The sequence below is a fragment of the Thunnus thynnus genome, chromosome 8, assembly GCF_963924715.1.
Source record: "Thunnus thynnus chromosome 8, fThuThy2.1, whole genome shotgun sequence".
Lineage (NCBI taxonomy): Eukaryota > Metazoa > Chordata > Actinopteri > Scombriformes > Scombridae > Thunnus > Thunnus thynnus.
The window spans coordinates 8,784,309-8,805,641 of NC_089524.1; the positions used below are offsets into that span (position 1 = coordinate 8,784,309).

Below are 21,333 nucleotides of genomic sequence, written 5' to 3' on the forward strand. Positions count from 1 at the left end.
TTAACCAGGAGGACATCATCAACCAGCTGCTCAACTGTTGAGCTACATACACAAATATGAATAGCTGTAAGCATTTGCAAATGCAAAGTTTTTTCTAGGCAAAAGTGCCCCAAAATAATTTCAAATGTCAAAAACGATGTATTACTTCTATTATTGTTGTATTCCTCCAATCAAACTCACATCTGTCTGTTATTTTGTTTGCGTTATACCCTAAAAACCTAAAGATTTTCCTCAAGGTCTGTACCAGAACATAGTAAAATGATTATTTCTTGATATTGTGTATTTTTACATCAAATTTACAAATGGATTAACTGTTACAGAGACATGAGCCATAGATAGTTTCCGTATTTGATTTAGCATTTTTTCCATGAAGGCCCTGCCACAAACTGAATGGGCATGGTTAGATTACCAGCTGGGCAAAGTGGCCAACATTGTTACCCTAGATGCCCCAAAGGTGCCAGACTCACTGTCAGTCGTTTTCAGGTAATTTGATTAATTGCAGTTTATGGCAGACAGTATAAATGAACTAAGGCTGTGGTTTTGGCTTGTAGATGGAACTTTTGTCAAAATCTAGTTTTAATACCTTAATTATTGTGGTTTATATTCTGCTCTTATGGTGCATATCCCTAAATAGATTTGTGTTAAATCAGATTACCACAAACACACAGAAAATCAAACCTAATAGTATAATAATAATATCTAACATCCAGCCGTGGATGGCTGTGGGTGAATAAAACCTTATATCACATTATAGATAAATATCGATATAGTATGTAGTACATTTTCCATAAAATGCATTGAGGATGTTTCTGCATGCATAATTTTAATTTAATGTAACATGGTTGCTTTCTTATTAGCAGTATTTCATAATCGTGTACAGATTTCGATTAATGATTAATTAGTGATATTTGTCTTCTACCACTAACCATATTAAATGGAGGAATGTTTTTACTTCAAATGTTATCCCCCCGGATAGATCATAAGGTTTTTTTTTTTCTTTTTTGGACCAAAACCAATCAAACCCAAATGGCCACGGAGCTGTGGGTGATAAAGGTCACGAACCAGATTCAGACCTTCACCGCTGAGGGTATGTGCTTTGGGCTTTTGGTCTGTTGAGCCACTCTGAGAGGCTTTCCATAATCCCTCCGTTTCGCGCTTTATTTCTCTCAGGGGAAGGTTTCTCACCTCCGCCAGAGGTGACAGAGGAGGGATGAAAACGACGGGGAGGGAGGGGAAAATATGAGCCTGGGTGATATGAGATGTGGCCGAACTTTGAGCCCTTGAACACTTGAATCTCCCTCCATTCTGCTGCGATAGAGAGTAAAATTTTATCCACATCTCTCTCTCTCTCTCTCTCTCTTTCTTTCTTTCTTTCTCTCTCTCTGACTCCCCTCTCTCTTTTCTTTTTGCCTTTCTTTGATTCTTCCCCCTATCTTCATCTCTCTCTCTCTACATGATTCAGCCCCTCTGGAATTTTAGAGTTTGTTTGCGTACAGAGAAATGCTAAAACAAAGAACCAAGGGGGGAAAAAGCAGAACAACAGATTGCGGAGGGAAGATAAAAGAAGAAAGCACCCTGAGGAGATAATAAAAATATCTCACCTCACTCTCTCTTCTTCTCCCTCTGTGATAACACCCCTCTCTTTTCCTCCTTCCTTATTACTATTACTCACACTGTAAGAAGTGTCCTTCATAAAAATCAGCTTTTGATTGAAGACAATTTGATTTACAAAGGAAAAAAAGTAATGATATCTCATCTGCCAGGCAGGTTATTCACTGTATTTTTATTGAGATGCTCTAGATGAAATACAAAATTTTAGAAACAAACCAAACTTATAACCATAAATATTTTTCTAGTGCCCCATCCTCTTCTTGACCTCCTCTACTTTAGAAGAAGAGGAAGTGACATGTCATCTGATCTCACCTCTCTGTGAGAAAATCACTATTTTCATTCCTCCCTGTCCATCCATCCATACTTCCCTCTTCCCCCCTTATTATCAATACTGACTCATTTCTTTCCCTACGTCTGCCCCCCACATCCCAACCTTCCTCTCCTCCATCCTCCCTTCTTCCCATCCTGCCCTCCATCCATCTCTCCTTCTGCTGATTTACAGCAGTGACAGTAGATAGTTTTTAATGAGCAGTGAGATGTGGAGCAGAGATCACAGTGAGACAGGACGACACAGCCTGTCATCCAATTCCCATCACTCATCCATTATTCACACACCGATTCTTATCTCTGGGATGAGGACTCTTATTTTGAAGTGATATTCAATTTTCATGTCCCCAAGCATCATATGACTGCATTTATTTTGACAAAAGACATCTGTGTCTCCAGTGTAGGGGAGAGAATTGCTATACATTTGAACAAGTTCAGAGACATTGAGGTTAAAAGTTTTTTGACATTGTAACCAGAGCTGCAACAATATGTTAATTGATCAATTCGTTGTGTAGTTATTTTCTGGTTTCTTTCGTCTTCTATGACAGTAAACAAGACACCACCTTGGGTTCTGGCAAACCGTGATAAGCATTTTTCACCATTTTCTAACATTTTATGGACCAAACAACTAATCCATGAATGGAGAAGATAATCGACAGATTAGTTGATAATGAAAATAATCGTTGGTTGCAGCCCTAATTGTAACATCCATGTTCAGTGACCATTGGATCAACGCATAGTGATGAATCTAGTGGAGAATAAAGAAACAGTAACATAACTCACATTAACAAGATAAACTCCTGGAGCTTTAGCTGACTGTTTTTTTTTGTTTTGTTTTGTTTGTTTTGTTTACCTTCACAAAATTGTCCATGTACTCATTAACCAAGCAAAAGAAGTATCTGTATCTCATGAATCTCAGTGCCAAAGGCTGAATAAGCAGGTGGAAATTCACTGTTTTAATCATGAAAACTGTAAAAGTGAACAACGGAAAAACAGAGTTAAATACTATAATATAATATAAAAGATGCTGCGTTCTCTTGGATGATGGATGATGATTTAATACGCAACTGAAAAATGGAAATAATAAATAATTAAGACATTAAACACTGTAAATGATATTATAGCTACCATAATTGTTTACGCATAAGTAGCTTCAAGGTAGGTAAAACCATATTATTTCATACTGTCTGACTCCCCAGTGAAGCTACTATATATGACATGTAAACTAAAAAACAACAACGAAACAAACTCAAACTCAGGACTTTTTTTATGGCTTCACCAGTCAATCAAAAGAAAATTTTAGGATCTCCACTGTAATTTAAAATAAAACTCTATGGATTTAAATAAATCTGCACATCATGAATTTGTAATCACTGCCAAGTTTATATATCCATAACCCTCAATTAACCAATAACTTCTAAAATACTTAATTACATTTTTAAAAATCATGATTTAATTATTCTAAAAATAAAGAGCAAATACTAATTTGTCACATAGTTATTAAGGTAAGTGAGCTAATACTAATTAGCATTCTACTGTGACCACATGGACCTCAATAAAAATAATGATAGCGGGAACATAAAGATAAATAGACAGTGCTTTTGTTATTGGATTGAACCTACAGTACAGTATGAACTGTCTGTTTCAGGATAGACTCTTTATCCACAAGATCTCCTGGCTACCTTTTGTTTTAACCACAAGACAAAAGTTAAAGTACGTACGGCGTGCGAGGCCAAGTACCTGAGCAGTGATACAGTAATGGCACTGTCCCTTTTATCTTGTTTGCCACTTCTGCTACGCAACCGTCCCTCAACCCTAAGAGGAGTTATTGAGGGGATTTAATTTTTGTTGTTCTTTCAGTCTACAAAAAATCATTGTGCCCTTGAGAAAAGCCCTCAACCTCAATCTGCTCCAGCAGAGCTGCTCAGAGGCCGTCAGTAAGAGACTGAAGTTGCAGAGGGCAGCTCCCAGGACTGAATGTATTTATGTGTTTAACATGCCCTGAACCTGCACACTACTGACAACAATATGATCTTTCTTGTTTGACTGATGGAAGATGTTAAATAATAGATGTTAACCAAATGGTATCAACATGATTTTACAGGCAAAGCATTTTACATAACAAAATATAATTAAAATGCAATTATTTATTAGCCTTTTTTATTATGTAATACTGTATTTAAAGGTTCTGAATGCAAAGAGGCATTAAAAAAACAAGCATTCGCCGACAATGCACTTGTTTTTCTTTACTGAGACACATACTTTTCTCTGAAGAGTCTCTGAAGGGTCCCAAACATGATTCACACAAGTATGGAAACGCGAATGTGGTTGATCAATCTCAGTCCCCAAGGAGGCGATAGCATTTCCCTGACAGTAGTAAACAAACATTGCGTCTGTGGAGGAATCAGTACTGCTTTAAATAATGAACAGAGGAAAGAAAAAAAAAAAAACAAATATAGAAAATCACGAGTAAGGGCAGAGAAATCCTGTCTGAACGAAGAGGTGACAAAGTCAGCAGAGCTTCGTTGAACTGGTCAGCATGATTGATTTGAGTGGAAGTGAACTCAAACAGAAGAGGTCAGCTTTCTGTTGTTGTTTCATGCTATAGCAGCCTTAGCTGTAAACTGCTCAGACTGCAGCTCATTCTTGCGTTGTGTTAAGAATTTTCAGGTGACGCTCTCCACAACATGTGAAACTGATGCCTCGTAACTCAAAGTACGTGTTTGTTTTCTTTCAGAGCGTGTTTCGGGACCTTAGATGTATATCTTGTCATTTTAGACAGATGTTTTTTTCATGTTTTCTCCTTTAGGTGAGTTTGGGGAAGTGTACAAAGGCCGCCTGAAGCCTGTGGGGAAAAAGGAAATTCCCGTGGCCATCAAGACCCTGAAGGTGGGCTACTCCGAGAGGCAGAGGAGGGACTTCCTGTCCGAGGCGTCGATCATGGGCCAGTTTGACCAACCGAACATCATCAGGCTGGAGGGCGTGGTCACCAAGAGCAGGCCCACGATGATCATCACAGAGTTCATGGAGAACGGAGCTCTTGACTCGTTTCTCAGGGTAAGTAACAACTGTAACTGAACTGTGCACTGTGTATGACATTTGAGACAGGGTTATCTACAGCTCTAATGTTGGACAGATGCAATATAAGTGCATGTACTGTACCTGTAAAGTGATGCCAATATCTGATGCCAATACAGATATTTTTAGAATAAAGGATAGCCTCATGTCTTAAATCAACACTCATATCCCCATATGTGCGTTTCAAGAGTTATTGGTTGCTGTTCTTCTAGTCTATACTGGCTGTAACTCAATTTAAATGTATGTGATGGGGGAAAAACTTCTTTCTCTTCATACAAATGGCTTTTAAAGTTCAGCTTAAAGTTCAGTCTGAGTTGTGGGTTTCTTCTGAAGTTACATCATTCTAGTAAAAATTACCCCTTTGTTTTACTTATCCACCCTGAAGCTCAGCAAGAAAAGCATCAGTGGAAGGAAACTCGTTCATAAAAGACTGTAACTTTGGAAAATATTCACTTGATCGGTCTAACTCAGACTGCCGAAGCTGAACTTTGAATAGAGCATTTTGTCCTCCACCACTTCCATTGGAGACACGTTAGGAACAGATCTACATGTGGCCAGTACAGAGAAGGACAGATCTTAGTAACTAATAACTCTTCCAATGTACATATGAGCATGTGAGTAATGCTTGGAGACAGACTTGAAAAGATGTGTACCCATCCCTTAACGCTGCAGATATTTTATGTCCAACTAATAATGTAGACTACAGCTGGCTTGGAAAGCTTATGGAATAGTTGAGCTTGACAGTTAATTAATGACTTTAGAAACAGCAGTTGACATAACAATCTACAGTCTTCGCTTGATCTGGAGTTTTTTTTACCATGTCGCACTGTCCTCATTAGTAGATTGAGTTGTATAGTCCAGTTGGCAGCTCCAGAACAAGCTAGTAAGTGGACCTTGATTTGAGATTGATGTATACACTTTGAAACTAATTAAATTGTTTAAGGGGATTTTTCAAAACTCCCTAAAGCAATTTTAATTCTACACACTATCTGAAACTGTTGAGAAAAATAATAAGTAACCCTGAATGTTATTTTATCAATGAACAATTAGCCGACTGATATAGTTTTAGTAAAATAGCCCAGAAACAGACATAAATACCCATACAGAGAAACAGATGGAGAGGGGAGGCTCGGGAGCTTTTGGAAAAAGAGACACAAAGAGCGAAACAACCTCCTGTTCTTCCTTTTCTCCCATTTTTTTTCCCTTCCTGTGCTCTTTCCTCCTCATCCTGCCAGACTGACAGACTGTCTGTCTGTCAGTCTGTCCATCTCTTTGATCCTGCCCTCCTTTCTAGGCGCCTCTAAAAACAGAAAGAGAAACTCTTTGATGTGAAGTTCTCACAGCGTGACCCCTTTTGACTCAGAAATCATCCGCTGACTCACACACACACACACACACATAAACACACAAACACAATGATCGATCTCACTGGTGTTGCTGTCCTAGCGTGACCATCTTGCAGGCACAAGACCCAGAGGATCAATGTGTTTGTGTGTACCTAGAAGAAGGTTTTGCCTGCAGAGGATTAAGCCAGAGGAGCATCAAAGGTGCAGTTTGATGTGCAAAGTGAATTAAAAGACACACACAAACACACACACACACACACACACATTTGACTGCAACTTTGTCAGCAGGGATGTCAGTGATGTTTATAAGAGCCAGAGACAGTCTGGTCCAAAAGGTGAAAAAGTAAAATAACAAAAATGATGTGAATGTTTTAGGCATAGTCAACATTCACATCTCTCGTAACAACAACAACAACAGGCCTCCCAGTTTCTTAAAATCTGTGTTATTTCTGCTGATTTTTGATGCTCAGCTCAGGAATTTTATGTTTGCGTGTGCTGTTAAGGAGATACTTGCAAAAATTCTGATTAAAGCAATGCTATAATAGGATTGTTTTAATTTTTCTATAAACACTTCCTCTAATAACGTAATTTACATATAGAAAGGCATTACTGCAATTATAGCATGAATCATTTTATGTATTTCATACATCTTTGGGAGTGGTACCCAATCGGCCATCATCCTGACAAAGAATCAGCCCCTGTTTAATTATTCCAGCTTTCTATTCTCCAAAGGGTAAAAAAAAATACCATAATTAACTCTACGAGTAGCATTACAAACTATGGACATGCAGCATTAAACAATGGCAGAGATGTGTTCAAGTTCTACTGTAAATGGTCTGTTAATGTCAATAATAATGTGACCGAGGCAACCATGTTTTTTTTTTTTTTTGAGCTCGTCCAGTAGTGGTTGAAAGGGTGAAGAAAATGGTTTAGTATGCATGGTATGAACTAGTGTCTTCGAGGTTTGTCCAACCACATCTAAAGGCAAAAATGTTCATACTTGTTTTGAACGGCCACAATAGAACGAGGGACAAAAAGCCTCCTTCTGACTGCATCACACTGCCTTCCTGACCTCACTGTAAGAGCTCAGTGTCTTTTGTGTCTTTGTAGTCTCCACACAAAAAATTGTATAAATTCAATTAATACAGCTGATAGATGTGATGTGCATCCCACCTCTCTTTTTGTCTCCAGTTGAGCACAATGTGTTTTTTTTTCCTTCTGCATTTATTTTACGCATAGACTGCAGTCACTACGCCGTCATATGAGTTGGAAATTTTTTTTTTTTTTAATCAAAAAATGTTTGTTATAGCCTCTGTTATGACATGTTATGTGAAATACTAACACATCTTTTCACCTGCTGGACTTTCTCTCTAAATAACTGAGGTGAAAAAGTGTGATAGCAGAAAATAAAAATAATCCTGTCACGCTTCATGGTTTTGCAGCAGAATGATGGGCAGTTCCCAGTGATCCAGCTGGTTGGTATGCTGAGGGGCATCGCATCTGGAATGAGGTACACACACACACACACTCACACACACACACCTGCTACAGGAAGTCATTTTATCACAGAGATGAAGAAGAAACTTTTTCCAGATATTTCAATGATTGTTATGTGAAATTAGATTCCTCCTTAACAATAGCGATTCCATCATGGTGAGGTTTCATGTGAAGATTTTAGATACTGTCTGGTCGTGTGCTTTACTCAGACATCAGCGGCTTAAGATATGCTGCCTCGACATCCTGCGAACTCTGCTTCACACACACACACACACACAAACACACACAAGCAAACACACACATACATGCACACACACACAAACAAACAAACAAACTCTGAGACATACTGTATAGTAATCCAAGGTATTTATTCAAGTTAACATTACCACAACTTGTCGGTTTGGCAGCTTGAGACACTGCTCACACACACACACGCACGCACACACACAAATACACACTAGATCTTTATTGTAGGTGGCTTGCTGTGATAACACACAAACATGTAATACATGTACACAAACATTAAATCCCACTCCTATTTTGTCGAAGGTAGCTGGCAGTGATAACACACATACAGTGGAAACGTGCGCACACACACTAAATCCCATTACCTTTTTTATAGTAGCCTAGGTAGCTGGCAATAGATAACACACACACATTCACATCGTAAATCCTGTTGATGTTACAGGTACCTGGCGGAGATGAGTTATGTTCACAGAGACCTGGCAGCTCGGAACATCCTGGTTAACAGTAATTTGGTGTGTAAGGTGTCTGACTTCGGCTTATCACGATATCTGGAGGAGGACACCTCTGACCCGACCTACACCAGCTCACTGGTGAGGACACACACACACAAACACACACACACACACACATAGGACATTCAAGGGCAAATCAAGGTACACTCAGGAGGACGTGTTAATACATCATTCACAACAAGGCCTAAAGATGGCCTGCTTGTTGCCATGGTGATTTTAATAAACAAGAGGCTGGATTGTTCAATCACATTTATAAAAACAACACTAATTCTAAGTCTATAGTCATGTGAAGCTGTGATGATCACTCCTGACAGCTTCGCTAACTGGAGATCTGTTGACTATTAATTATAATAAGTATAAAGTGCGTCTTCAGGATGGCGCCACAGTATTTTAGCACAAGTAATACTAGTATTTTTTAGGATGCAAGTAACATTAATGTTCATATACAGCTGACAGTGCAGACACATTGGAAGCAATCAAATTGCACAACATTGTCTCCTCCACTGTGGGTCAAAGCTCACAAGCTAGCGAGAGGCTTGCTTGTTAGCAAACATTGTGTCAGGGCTGCCAACTCTCATGCATTGAGCTTGAGACACACGACTGACACGGATCTCACCACACACAGGCCTTTTCACACTGCGGCATCTGTGTCAGCAGTCGTCTAGGTAAATTAGGCTGTAGTATTCTAAATCGAAGAATACTAGATTTCTTTAACGAACGCTCCATCTCAAGTAAAATTGGCTTCCTCCCAAAACACTGTACCGCCGACCCTTCACACTTTAATTAACAAACATGTACACCAAACAAAAAAATGGTAAGATATTCACCTGTTTTTATTGATTTCAAGAAAGCTTTCAACTCTATTTGGCATGAAGGGCTCTATTACAGACTTCTACATCGTGGTACAGAGGCAAATCAGTGTATTTGGAAAGTAGGTGTGCTGTTAAAATGGGAGATAAACAATCTGAATTCTTCACCCAGAGAAGAAGAGTTCATCAGGGTTGCAATTAAAGTCCAACTTAATTTAATGTGTACATAAATGAACTTGCTGTTCAGCTGGATCAGTGTGCTGCTCCTGGCCTTTCCATCTTAGATTGAGAGGTAAAGTTCCTGTTTTATGCTGATGACCTTGTTTTATTGTCTCCTACTGAACAAGGACTGCAGCAACAGCTGGACATAGTAGAAAAGTACTGTCAGAACTTGGCCCTGGCAGTAAATATGAAGAAAACTAATGTAATCATTTTTCAAAAACGCCCCAGATGTCAGGAGGACAAATACCAGTTTACCATAAATAATCATATTAAACATAGTATGAGTTATACCTCGGTAGGACCATAACAGCATCAGGGAGTTTCAACATGCCAGTGAATTTTATTTTATGACAAAAAAATGCCCCCTTGCAATTTTTTAACACACACAGTGTGACGTGATCTGTTGAAATGTAATTGGAGAGATAGCTACTGAGTGAATTACTCTGTTCCTACATACAATCCATAACATTACTGTCAACTGGGGATTCATTTTAATATGGATACTATACCCTTTCATCCTTCTCTAAACATAAACCCTTTATCAGCACTATGTGTAATATCTAGAGTGTATATCAAAAATGCTACCCAATAAACACAAATTAGCAAAAAGAAAAAGTTTTATGCAAAAGGTGTTGGATCATAAGGCCAGGGAGAGGTTGAGCGGGTCAATTGACCATGAATAGACACTGACACAAGACTGAAGCTGCTGCTGCTTTTACTACGTGTCCTGTGTAGACATTATCAAGTAAAGTCTATTTTTATATATATAGCCCAATATAACAAATCACAAATTTGCCACAGTGGGCTTTGCAATCCGTGCAGCATACCGTATCCTCTATCCTTCCAACCTTGATTCAAATAATGAAAAACTCCTCTAAAGAAAGAACAACAGAGCAGAGATCCCTCTTCCAGGATGTCATGACATGCAATAGATGTTTGTAATGAACAGACCAAGATAGCAAAATTACATTATGAAAAACAGGATGATTAAATTTTGATCACAGCATTGTGTTGCACTGATTGTAATTCAGTCGTTCATCATTAGTTTTAGAGGCATTTTGTGACTGTTAATCTTATTAAGCTAAATATATATATTAATTTATTAATGTGTAATAGACTTCATTCGTTTATTTAAAAATGAAAAGAGAATGAAGTTCTGCCAAACCAACATGTGGCGGTGTGTCCTTGTGTGTCCTGGACTCCAAAATCAGCAGTCAGATAAACAAAGTTTTTGTTTACTGACTATTTTGTCTTCATCAGAGAAGACGAGAGCAAACAAGTGTGAGTGGATGTGTGTGTGTGTGTGTGTACAGATGCATGTTATCCATCTCACTACACTACCAAACACCTGCTCTGTCTTCACTTCCACACCAGAGATAAAACATTTAGGAAAAATCAGGCGCAGGTAGCATCTTCTTTAAAAACAGTTTATCTCTCTCACACTAAAAGAAAAGTACGTGATCATACAATGACACAGATACAGTTCTCATTTTTGCGTCCTGTAAAGACTGTGATGACCACGTTATTATTCAGTCGTCAGCATTATTTTTATGATGCACTATGACAGATACGTCGGCCTCTGTTTAGTAATCTGGCACGACTGTGTGAGCGTGACTGTGAGTCAAACTATCAGCTATAAAGAAGTAAATCTTTCTTCCTTCCTTTCAGTGCCTCCCATCGTTTATCTACATCTTTCTTCTTCACTTTTCTCTTTCTTTTTTTTCTAGGGTGGTAAAATCCCAGTGCGGTGGACGGCTCCGGAGGCGATTGCCTACAGGAAGTTCACGTCAGCTTCAGATGTTTGGAGTTATGGGATCGTCACCTGGGAGGTGATGTCATACGGAGAGAGGCCTTACTGGGACATGAGCAATCAAGACGTAAGTCACTGCGTGCTTGTGTGTGTGTGCTTGTGTGAGAAAGAGAGAAGAGAGAAACAAAGAGACTCTGACTGATGTCTTGTTCTCTCACTGATGTCTGTAACTAATTTTTAGTGTAAGTTTGCATGTTTTTCTTTTTTTTAGATGCACATTGTCTTTTTTGGTGTGTGTGTGTGTGCGTGTATGTGTGTGTCTGAATGGGGGTGTGCTTGTTTGTTTCCTTTGCAGTCTGTCACAGCAGGGTCTCTGCATGTCTAGGAAAACACACGGAAAATGAGGACATCAGTTTAAGTGTCACAGAAATGTTTGTTCTCCTAAAAAAAAAAAAAAAAAAGAGGAAAAAAAAAAGCATCAGAATTCTTTTTTTTCCAGCTGATGTTTTCTTCTGGGAATATTGTATTGTCTTGACAACTTTATTCCAATTATTTTCACAGTATGATCAATTTGTTGCAGTGTTTCGATACCTATTATTTTCTTTGTGCTGGCGTCACATTGTTGTTAAATGGTTTGAGTATCCTTGTGTTTTTTAAGATCTGCAATTTTTTAAACACAAGAACTGCATAATTCTCTGGTGTTCTAAAAAAAAAAAAAAAAAAATCCATTCTTCAGGCTGAGTATTCAATTTTAGTGTTTTAACCTAAAGGGAATCACGTACAATACATGAAAAAGGAGGTTCCACAAGATCGGATTGCTGAAATTTTAATTTTAGGTTTCTATTCTGAAAAGAAATGTGATACACAGATTATAGTCAGTTTTGGCACTAAAACCCACTTCAAAGCACTGAGGCTCTGAATTCTTGCTTTCGGAAGCTATATATCTAATGGCTTTGACACAGAGGACCGTGGGGATTTTTACAAGCCTCCAGTTTGTCTTGAGTTTAAACTTTAAAATAAATCTGCCAAAACACAGCTGACTGGCTTCAGCTGTGTTTATTACCTGGAAAATATGCTTCATTTAATCTCTTTTAGGAAATATTTGGAGCTGTTTTGCCTTATTTCCTCCAGTAAAACCACACTTTACAGATCACAGCCCGACTCCGGCAATGTTTAACCTGCTTTAAGACCTCATTAACCTGGAATATCCGTGAAGTTTCCTGTATCTGGTTAGCTGTACTGCAGATTAGGAGTTAATCAGTGTTGGTGGATATCCAGAAATCATTTCCACCTGTAACACAGGAACACATTTTCAACTAATAAACAGTCCCTCCAGGAAATGTCGATCTTGTGAATGCAACAATTAATGCAAATTCAAACCGATTTCCGTAATATTTGCGATTTCTCTGCATTAAAGGTGCTACAAGGAAGATTTTGACATCAGTATATCATAAATTTAATGTCCACACCTTGTGATGAGAATGAAAAAGAATCGCGACAAGTCCATCGATATCCTCTATTTTATATTGATATTGTGTGCAAAACAGGAAGTGACAGGGTTCATGGGAAATGTGGTCTTTTCATCAGTTAAAAGAAAACGTTTTTTTTCCTCGACTTGCAATTTCTGACAATTTTACTGTGAAAAAAATCAAACACTGCTGCAAAGTCAAGCATTTTTTATCACTTCACAAAAAGACTGCAAAGTGTTGGTGGGACTGAATAAGACTAAATATTGCCTCAATTTTGTCTGCAGAGAACCTTTAACCTGTCTAGCATCGATATCAACTTAAGCAGCTCTTTCCCCTTATTTCACACTTTCCCCTCCATCTCCTACCTCCCTGCCACCGTCTCTCCTCACCTCCTCCCTTGCAGACTCACCCCTTATCCCCTTATGGTTGCTCCCGAGTAAAAGAAGCAGCCTATTCAACAGTAATGACAGAGAGTCAGTATAATGACAGAGACAGTTTTATAATGGCAAAGACAGTGTATAATGATGGGGAAAGTGTGTGTTCCCACTATAGCTAACGAGGGTCTGGTGGGGCATTAACTATGCATGAACCTCACACCCTAAACTCACATATGCTACACACACAGCTGAACCACACACATGCAAGCAGACATGTATAAAGGCACACATACAGTACACATACATCCAGCTCTTTCTCTCTCTCTCTCACATACACACACACACACACACACACACACACAATTTCAAAGAACACGGAACGGTGAAATTGTCAGTGGAGCCACCACAGGTGCTGTGTTCGACATGAATTAATCATGAAAGAGACCTGTGATGTTTCACTACACTCGCTGCTATTTTGATTGACAGTGGTGCTTAGGAGAGAATTTATGCGGCACAAAGCCTGAGAAGTGTGTCGGGGTCAAGTAGAGTTCACTCAGTGAGCAGGCAAATCCCCAGCACTGCATTTACAGTACTGGCAGCACCACATTCCCTCAGCTTACCGTTAGACAGGCTTACAAATACAATGACACGGGCTTGTTACTTTGAATTGACAGAATTTGGTGAAAAAATGTGTCAAAGTATTATTTCAAGGAATTTCGTGGCACTTGTGTTTTCTTAAAGGAACACTACATCATTCAAATTTGAACAAAAGGGTGGCACCAATGGTTTAATGGCACAAACAGTCAAAGTTTGGCAGAGCAGGTGGAGTTAAATCAAGGTTTACCAGGTCAATGATCAAAGCAAGGAGAGGTAGACAAGTCCAACAGAGAACAAGCAGGCAGGCAAATGTCCAAAAACAGGTAGAGGTCAAAAACTAAAGCAGCCAGATAAGACAAAAGGCTGGAACGCTTTGGCAGGAAGGCACAATAGTAAATTTGGCAGAGTACTGACTAAAACTACAAGGCTTTTTTTACTAGGGGAGCTAATGAGGGGATGAGGAGCAGGTGTGCAGGTTGATGTGGAGGTCAGGTGATTGGGAACTGCAAGAACTCATTGGGGCCAACTGTGGCAAAATAAAGTTAGTTACTGGCAGACCAAAACGTAGAAAAAAATGCAAAAATAAAATTTAAAAAAGGATTTTTATGAGTCTGTCTTAAAACAATAATCAGCTCCAAATTAACATCAAAACAGGTTTTTCTGGCTGTAACCATCCCTGTTTTTACCAACCATTAGAGGATCCCTGCCAAATGTGCTTACAATGTAAGTGATGAGGGACGAAATCCAAAGTCCTAGATTTGAGCAAAAGTCTGAAGATAATATGAAGCTTAAGCCATCTGAGTTGTTTTAGTAAATAAAATTCTGTCTTTGTGTCTTGACAGGCAATGTTCTCCATAACAAGAAGTAATAAAAAGACAGTTTTAGGATTATTGTTTTTGGACAGACTAGTACAAACAGAATATACAATACAATAATGACAAAACAGTGGCACCCAGCAGGAATGAAGTAAAGATAAATTACTTATTACTTACTTATCAATCATTTTTTGGTTTATTCGTCTGAAAAAAAATCAATTTAAACATATATGGATGATTTGAATAGTACTTTGGCAAGGACTATAATTTTCCCAATCAAATATGTGAATATAGCCAAAAGAGATACTGATTGGTGAGAATAAGTGAAAGGTGACAAGAAAGAAGAGTCACAAGTGTTTATGCGATGTACGCAAATATATCTGCAAGACAGAAATTATCTGGAGGCACCTCTTTCCAAGCCATCAGGGCATGCCACAATGTGAGTTTTAAACATTACAACCATCACAATTAGAGTTGATGAGACATTAAAAATTATTTTCCCATTCCCGGTGCAGGAGGCAGAATAATTATCAGATAATGATCACTGAACCTCATATTTTCATAATCATTTTCTGTCCTTTCTTTGGATATTTGTTTAAGGTGGCATGGCAGCTAGTTTCACTTTCAGTCAAAGAACTTTTGAATTTTGTGATGTTCATTATAATTACATTCTGCACCCAAAGGTATGCAGGCATATTTAACACAACCTCTTTGCAATGCAAAATTCCTGCCTAAAGGTTTTTACAGAAACCTCGAATGATCTTTATCATCCTCAATACCTGCACTGGCATAATGAAATCAAGAGCTCCTCTGTGTAAAACTACCTGCCTCCACATCAGAGACTGCAGCAAGCGTCACTGCTGCTCAGCGATGAATACCTTGATATACTGTGTGATTGCACACCGTGCCAAGATGAAGTTCTTAAATGGAAATGAAAGTTTCTGTGGTTTTAAATAAAGCTGAACGAGGCAAGATTATTCCGTAAAAATACACCTGTCTTATCAGCCAAAATCAAAAAGGAGTTGCAATAGAGAAGAGTATCGTTTCCCTACAGACCTTTTGCCATCAGAAACACTACAGAAAGTGACAAATAAAAAACTTGAGAGCAGAATACAAACTATCCCTGAACAGCAGTGAGAAATCTGGACTCAACTTTGGATCATTTTGCCTCTTTCATCTCTTTGATATCCCGAGCATCATAGAGCAGCACCACACTGTGAGCAATTTATTGATGTCATATCACAAGATTAAATTTCACTCAAAATATTTTCTCCCATCTCTCATTTATATCAATATTAAAAACACACAGAAAAAGACTCTTCCAAGTTCTTATCATGCATTCCTGCTTTAATTGTAGTGCCGTCTCAAATATATATCAAAAACAAGCAGTTTCAATTATTTGTATATCAAAATCCCCATCTTTTCTTTTACAGTAAATAATTTAAGTATTTTCGTCATCCTGCACGTTGGGGCATATACATTTTATCCAATCAAATATGATTTGTCGCAACCAGCTAAAACCCTCCCATAATATAAAATTGCACCTGACCTTTTTATCTTGTGGGTCACGGTAGCTTGCAGAGTCATGGGTCAGAAGTCCACCTCCTGTCTGTGTACAAACCTCTCTTACACAGTCAGCCATCTGTCACTCGAACAGTGAAAAGATGGTCCGACGGTGCTTTGAAGGACTGTTTTGATTCAACTATGTGGGAAGATTTTTGTGATGCTCATGGGGAGGACATCGCATTGAACTATATCAACTTCTGTGTGGAAAACGCCATAACTACCAGGACTGTGCTGTGTTCCAACAACAAACCCTGGATTACTCTTTAATAAAGGCTCCCCTCAAGGAAAAAAAAAGAGGGCCTTTAGGTCAGGAAATAAGGAGGAGCTGAAGAATGTGCAGAGAGAGCTGAGGAGGAAGATCCAGGAGGGAAAAAACAGTTACAGCAGGAAGATGAAGGATCAGTTACAGCGGAAAAACGTCAGTGGAGTCTGGAGGGGCCTTAAAACCATCTCTGGTTACAAGGAACCCAACTCCCAGCCTGTGGGGAACCGAAAGTGGGTGAATGATTTGAACTTATTCTTCAGTAGATTTGATCATCTGCCCCTCCCCCCTACCAGTCCTCCCTGCTGCATCCCCCGTCATTTGCACCCCCCTTCCCACAACATTCAGCTCACAGCCACCCTGCACATCCACAGCATTTCCTGTCCAGTACCTTACCCCCCCGCCCCCCACCCACAACCTCCAGCACACAGCGCCCCTGCCCAATCTGTCCCTCACAACAAACCAGGTGAGGAAAGAACTCAGGAGGATCAAAGCGAGAAAGCCTGCGGGTCCAGATGGCATCAGCAAATCATCAAGCTTCTCAAGTCCTGTGCAGACCAGCTGTGCGGGAAACTGTAGTTGAACACATTTTTAACTTCGGTCTGAAGCTACCTCCTACATAGATCCCTCTTTCACCTGGAAAAGCCTGGGAGCACTGTGAGAATCATGTTTTTAGATTTCTCCAGTGCCTTCAATACCATACAGCCCACATTTCTGAGGGACGAGTTGGAGCACACAGGAGTGGACCGCCATCTTGTAGCATGGATACCAACCGGCCAAAGTATGTGAGCATACGGGACTGTGAGTCCGACATGGTTGACTGCAGCACGGGGGCCCTGCAGTTCTGGCTCCCTTCCTCACCATCACTGCAGACGTCACGCACACAACTCTTGTGGTCTTTGTGGATTGGTGCCACCAGATTTATGTAGGGAAAACCAAAGAGCTGGTGGTGGACTTCCACAGGTGCAAATACTTCCCGGCTGTACCAGCAAATATCCAGGAAATGGACATAGAGAATGGACATTGTTGAACTCTTACAAGTACCTGGGTGTTCACCTGAATAATAAACTGGACTGGACTGACAACACAAATGCACTGTATAAGACAGGACAGAGCAGACTCAGGTCTTTTGGAGTACAGGGGCAGTCCTGAGGACCTTTTTTTGACTTTTTTGACATCTTCTATGGAGTGGTCTGCTGGGCCAGCAGCGTCTCGACTGCTGACAGGAAGAGATTTAACAGACTGGCTAAGAAGGCCAGCTCTGTCCTGGGATGCCCCCATTGATCTAGTGGAGGTGGTGGGAGAGAGGAGAATGATGGTTAAACTATCATTCCTGATGGAGAACATGTCCCACCCCAGGCAGGACACTCTGACAGCACTGGGCAGCTCCTTCAGTGACAGGCTGCTTCACCCACGGTGTGTGAAGGAGAGATACCGCCTTCCTTCCTGCTGCTGTCAGACTTTACAATCAACACTGCTCCCAGTAGACCACACACACCAAAACTGACAGTTCACTCATGTGCAATATCAATATTTCCTAGTGTGAACTCAACCCTTATGTCTGTCTATTTATTATATTTTGCTTTTTTACTGTTATTTATTATATCTTGCTTTTTTTACTGATCCTTCTTGTTATTGTGCTATCCACTTTGCTGCTGTAACACAGCAAATTTCCCCGCCGTGGGATTAACAAAGGATTATCTTATGTGTGTTTGGTGTCTGTTGGCAAAAACCTTTACATTTTTACACTGTTTACATTTCAAAAATCCTCAATCCTCCGCCTGCTGATTTAACAACATGGGTGATGGGGGTGTGGGTGGATGTGAATGGTCTACAAAGGGAATAACAGTGTTATATACAGTCCCAAACTGCTGTGGGACTGTATACATAAGAGACTCCATGTTTAAGACAGCAACTTTCAGGCAACTAATACCCAGAATTGTTTGGTCAAATCCCTTTTGAAACTGTACCAGCCGAGATATTCTAAACATCATATCTCCAAAGCTAAATGGGCTCTATCTGCCATTTCACAGCATCTTAAAAAAAGGATCAAAATCAATACAGCAAAACCAGGAATATTTTCTGTTTTATTCCATTAAATCTTGTTCATTACTGCCTACATTATCTACAAAGCCACTTGACTTGATTCACTCAACTGAACGTCTAGTAAACTTACTTCTTTCTAACTAATGCTGCAACAATATGTCCATTAATCGATTAGTCGATCGTCAGAAAATTAGTCAACAACTATTTTGATAATCAAATAATCGTTTTACAGTCCCCCCAGGATATTGCAATCTCAATAATTAATGCAAATAACAGAAATCTTGAAATCTGAGTTTACAATTTTGCTAAATTACAGTAACTTTTCTGTACGAAATGGCCAAATCAACAGACCGTTTGAGATTTGGACCAATTGTTGCATTTCGTGTTGTGGTAACTTACATCATCGCACCGCGCCTTCAGTAAGGATTCAGGAGTGCATTCAGGTGGAAGATGGACAAATCTCATCTGCCAATGAAAATTACTGCCGTAAACAAAGACAATTCCCAAATGTTCCCAAATGAGGTTTGCTTTCAGTTAGTCAGAAGAATACAAGTTGATGCGTTGTTCAGACAGCAAAGATAATCTACCTCAAACATAAAAATGGAAATTTATTTAATAAAGGCTTATAAATGGAACTCAAGTACAGTATTTTCTTTTTTATATAATTTTGAGCCATTGTTCTCATTTTTAAATTTAAAAATTTGCACTGAAATATAGTAGTTTCTGTGATATGCAGTATGCTTTTTATCAAAGGAAGTTATTACATGTGTCTCTTCCTTGATAGTACTTTTTAAAAAATCCAATTATTTTCCTTTGCTTGCAATTTTTCTAAAACCTGCAAGTCTACCACAAAAACAGCACATAAAACATTGTAAATTGTAACACAATTTTTGAGAAAAGCTGCTACAAAATCAAACATTTTTGGCTGCAATAATCACAGAAAACTCTGCGAAATCCTGGAGGGACTGGTTTTAGTAATTTTTAACCAAAATTTGCTAGTTGCAGCCTCTCACGTGTGATAATTTTAAGCTTTTTGTGTCATATATGATAGTAAATGGAATATCTTTGGGTTTTTGATACTTTTTTCATGTATACAGTAGTACTCCCTAAGACCTGTAAACAGACCTTGATGTGTAAAATCAGTTGAGTTCCCCTTCAAAGGTGCTCTGGAGGAAATAACCCTGATTATATCATCATTGTTGCATTATGGGAAATGTAGGATCCAGTGTTTTTTTGGAGCTTGACCAATACTAGGGACTAAAAATCAGAATATCTTGGCCTCAATTGCTTTGATTACAACCATACATTTTTTGTAATCTGTCTCTTGTGAGTCCCCTAACTAAATGGGTGGAATTATACCTTTGATATAATAATATTTTAGTATTAAGATGAATACAATATAGTAGACAAATGATTGTTCAGTATCAGCATTTGCCTCATACTCCCTAATTCCTTCTCTTTTTTTCCTCCTTCCCTCCTTCACCATGTCCCAGGTGATAAATGCCATTGAGCAGGACTTCAGGCTGCCGGCTCCCATGGACTGTCCAGTAGTGCTGCACCAGTTAATGCTGGATTGCTGGCAGAAAGACAGGAACGCACGGCCAAAGTTCCCCGATATTGTCAGCATGTTGGACAAAATGATACGCAACCCTGCATCTCTGAAAGCCGGCACCAACAATGTCGCCCCCGGGTGAGGAGAGATACATCATAAGCACATACACAAACACATTCTTTCTGTCTCAGCCTTCTATTTCAGTGACAGTTTTCTCCCTGTTGTATCTGCTTTCTGCAGTCCTTCCCATCACCCCTTGTTAGATCGTGGAGCTCCAGACCTGAGCAGGGTGAGCTCTGTGGAAGACTGGCTGGTTGCGCTGAAGATGACCCAGTATCGAGACTCCTTCCTGGGCTCGGGTTTCACCTCCTTGCCGCTCGTCACGCAAATCACTGCCGAGTACGTGAGCCCATTTAGCTGCCTCTCTCTCTTTTTCTCTGTCTGCCTCTCCCTGCCTGCCTGCGTCTCACACAGCTCACCTGCCAAGTCTGTATCTTGTTAGTTGGAGATCTGGCAGGGCAGCTGGTTGGCTGACTGCCGGTCCATGTGTACGCCTGTCTGTCTTTCTGAACAATCGCGCTGGCTTACTTACTTCCATCCTTTTTTCCCTCTCTTTATCATGGTATAAAATGCTATGAGCACCATTACTGAACATCAATATATCACTGTCAAATAAAGTGCAATAAAATGTAATCACTGTGAGCAAATTGAACCATTTTTTAAATAATTAGTAGCCTCGGTCCTGCAAGTGGTATTGGCAGCGGTGGTGTTTCTTAAAGACAATATTTCCCACTTTCTCTCTTTCACTTTTCTGTAGAAAATATTGGAAGTGATTTTTTTTCCATTTCACTCCATCCACCATCTGTCTTTCTTCTGGAAGTTTCAGCTTTGTTTACTTGCTAGTGAATGTACTGCATGTATGCGTTTTGTTGTTAACTATTTTAAGAATGGGCAGATTGCTCCTTTTCTTGCTCAAACAAGCCTGGAAAGGAGGAAAACATGCATCACTCCTCCTGCCTGAGAGCTGCAATATCAGGCCTTAAAAGGTCCAACACCTTCAGTCAGTAAATGATTCACAAGAAGCTGCTGCCATTACCTTTGACCATGGCGCCAGCCTCAGTCCTGGAGTTGGTCCCAGTACGCTGCACTTTAGCTGTCCACTCTACCCTAAGTTAGGATGGGTCAAACATACAGGATGAATTTCCCCACAGGGATTAATTAAGTTTAACAAAGTACCCATGTGGAGACAGC

General features: G+C 39.5%; 1 protein-coding gene and 1 long non-coding RNA gene across 3 annotated transcripts in view; one reads left to right on the forward strand and one right to left on the reverse strand.

Annotated features, from left to right (window-relative positions):
• The window catches only part of LOC137187458 (ephrin type-B receptor 1-like), a 103,016-nt gene that overhangs the window by 73,452 nt on the left and 8,231 nt on the right, over positions 1 to 21,333 (forward strand). For both annotated transcript variants that reach the window (XM_067596349.1, XM_067596348.1), the window contains exons 14-19: positions 4,748 to 4,995; positions 7,805 to 7,872; positions 8,548 to 8,695; positions 11,376 to 11,525; positions 20,024 to 20,220; positions 20,323 to 20,481. In XM_067596349.1, coding sequence (XP_067452450.1) covers positions 4,748 to 4,995; positions 7,805 to 7,872; positions 8,548 to 8,695; positions 11,376 to 11,525; positions 20,024 to 20,220; positions 20,323 to 20,481 — 970 coding nt within the window. The remainder of the gene's footprint in view (positions 1 to 4,747; positions 4,996 to 7,804; positions 7,873 to 8,547; positions 8,696 to 11,375; positions 11,526 to 20,023; positions 20,221 to 20,322; positions 20,482 to 21,333) is intronic.
• Positions 11,700 to 14,353, reverse strand: LOC137187459 (uncharacterized). The gene is made up of 2 exons (XR_010929212.1): positions 14,089 to 14,353; positions 11,700 to 11,779 (listed from the first exon to the last, which is right to left on the reverse strand). It is a non-coding gene; the product is annotated as an uncharacterized lncRNA (long non-coding RNA).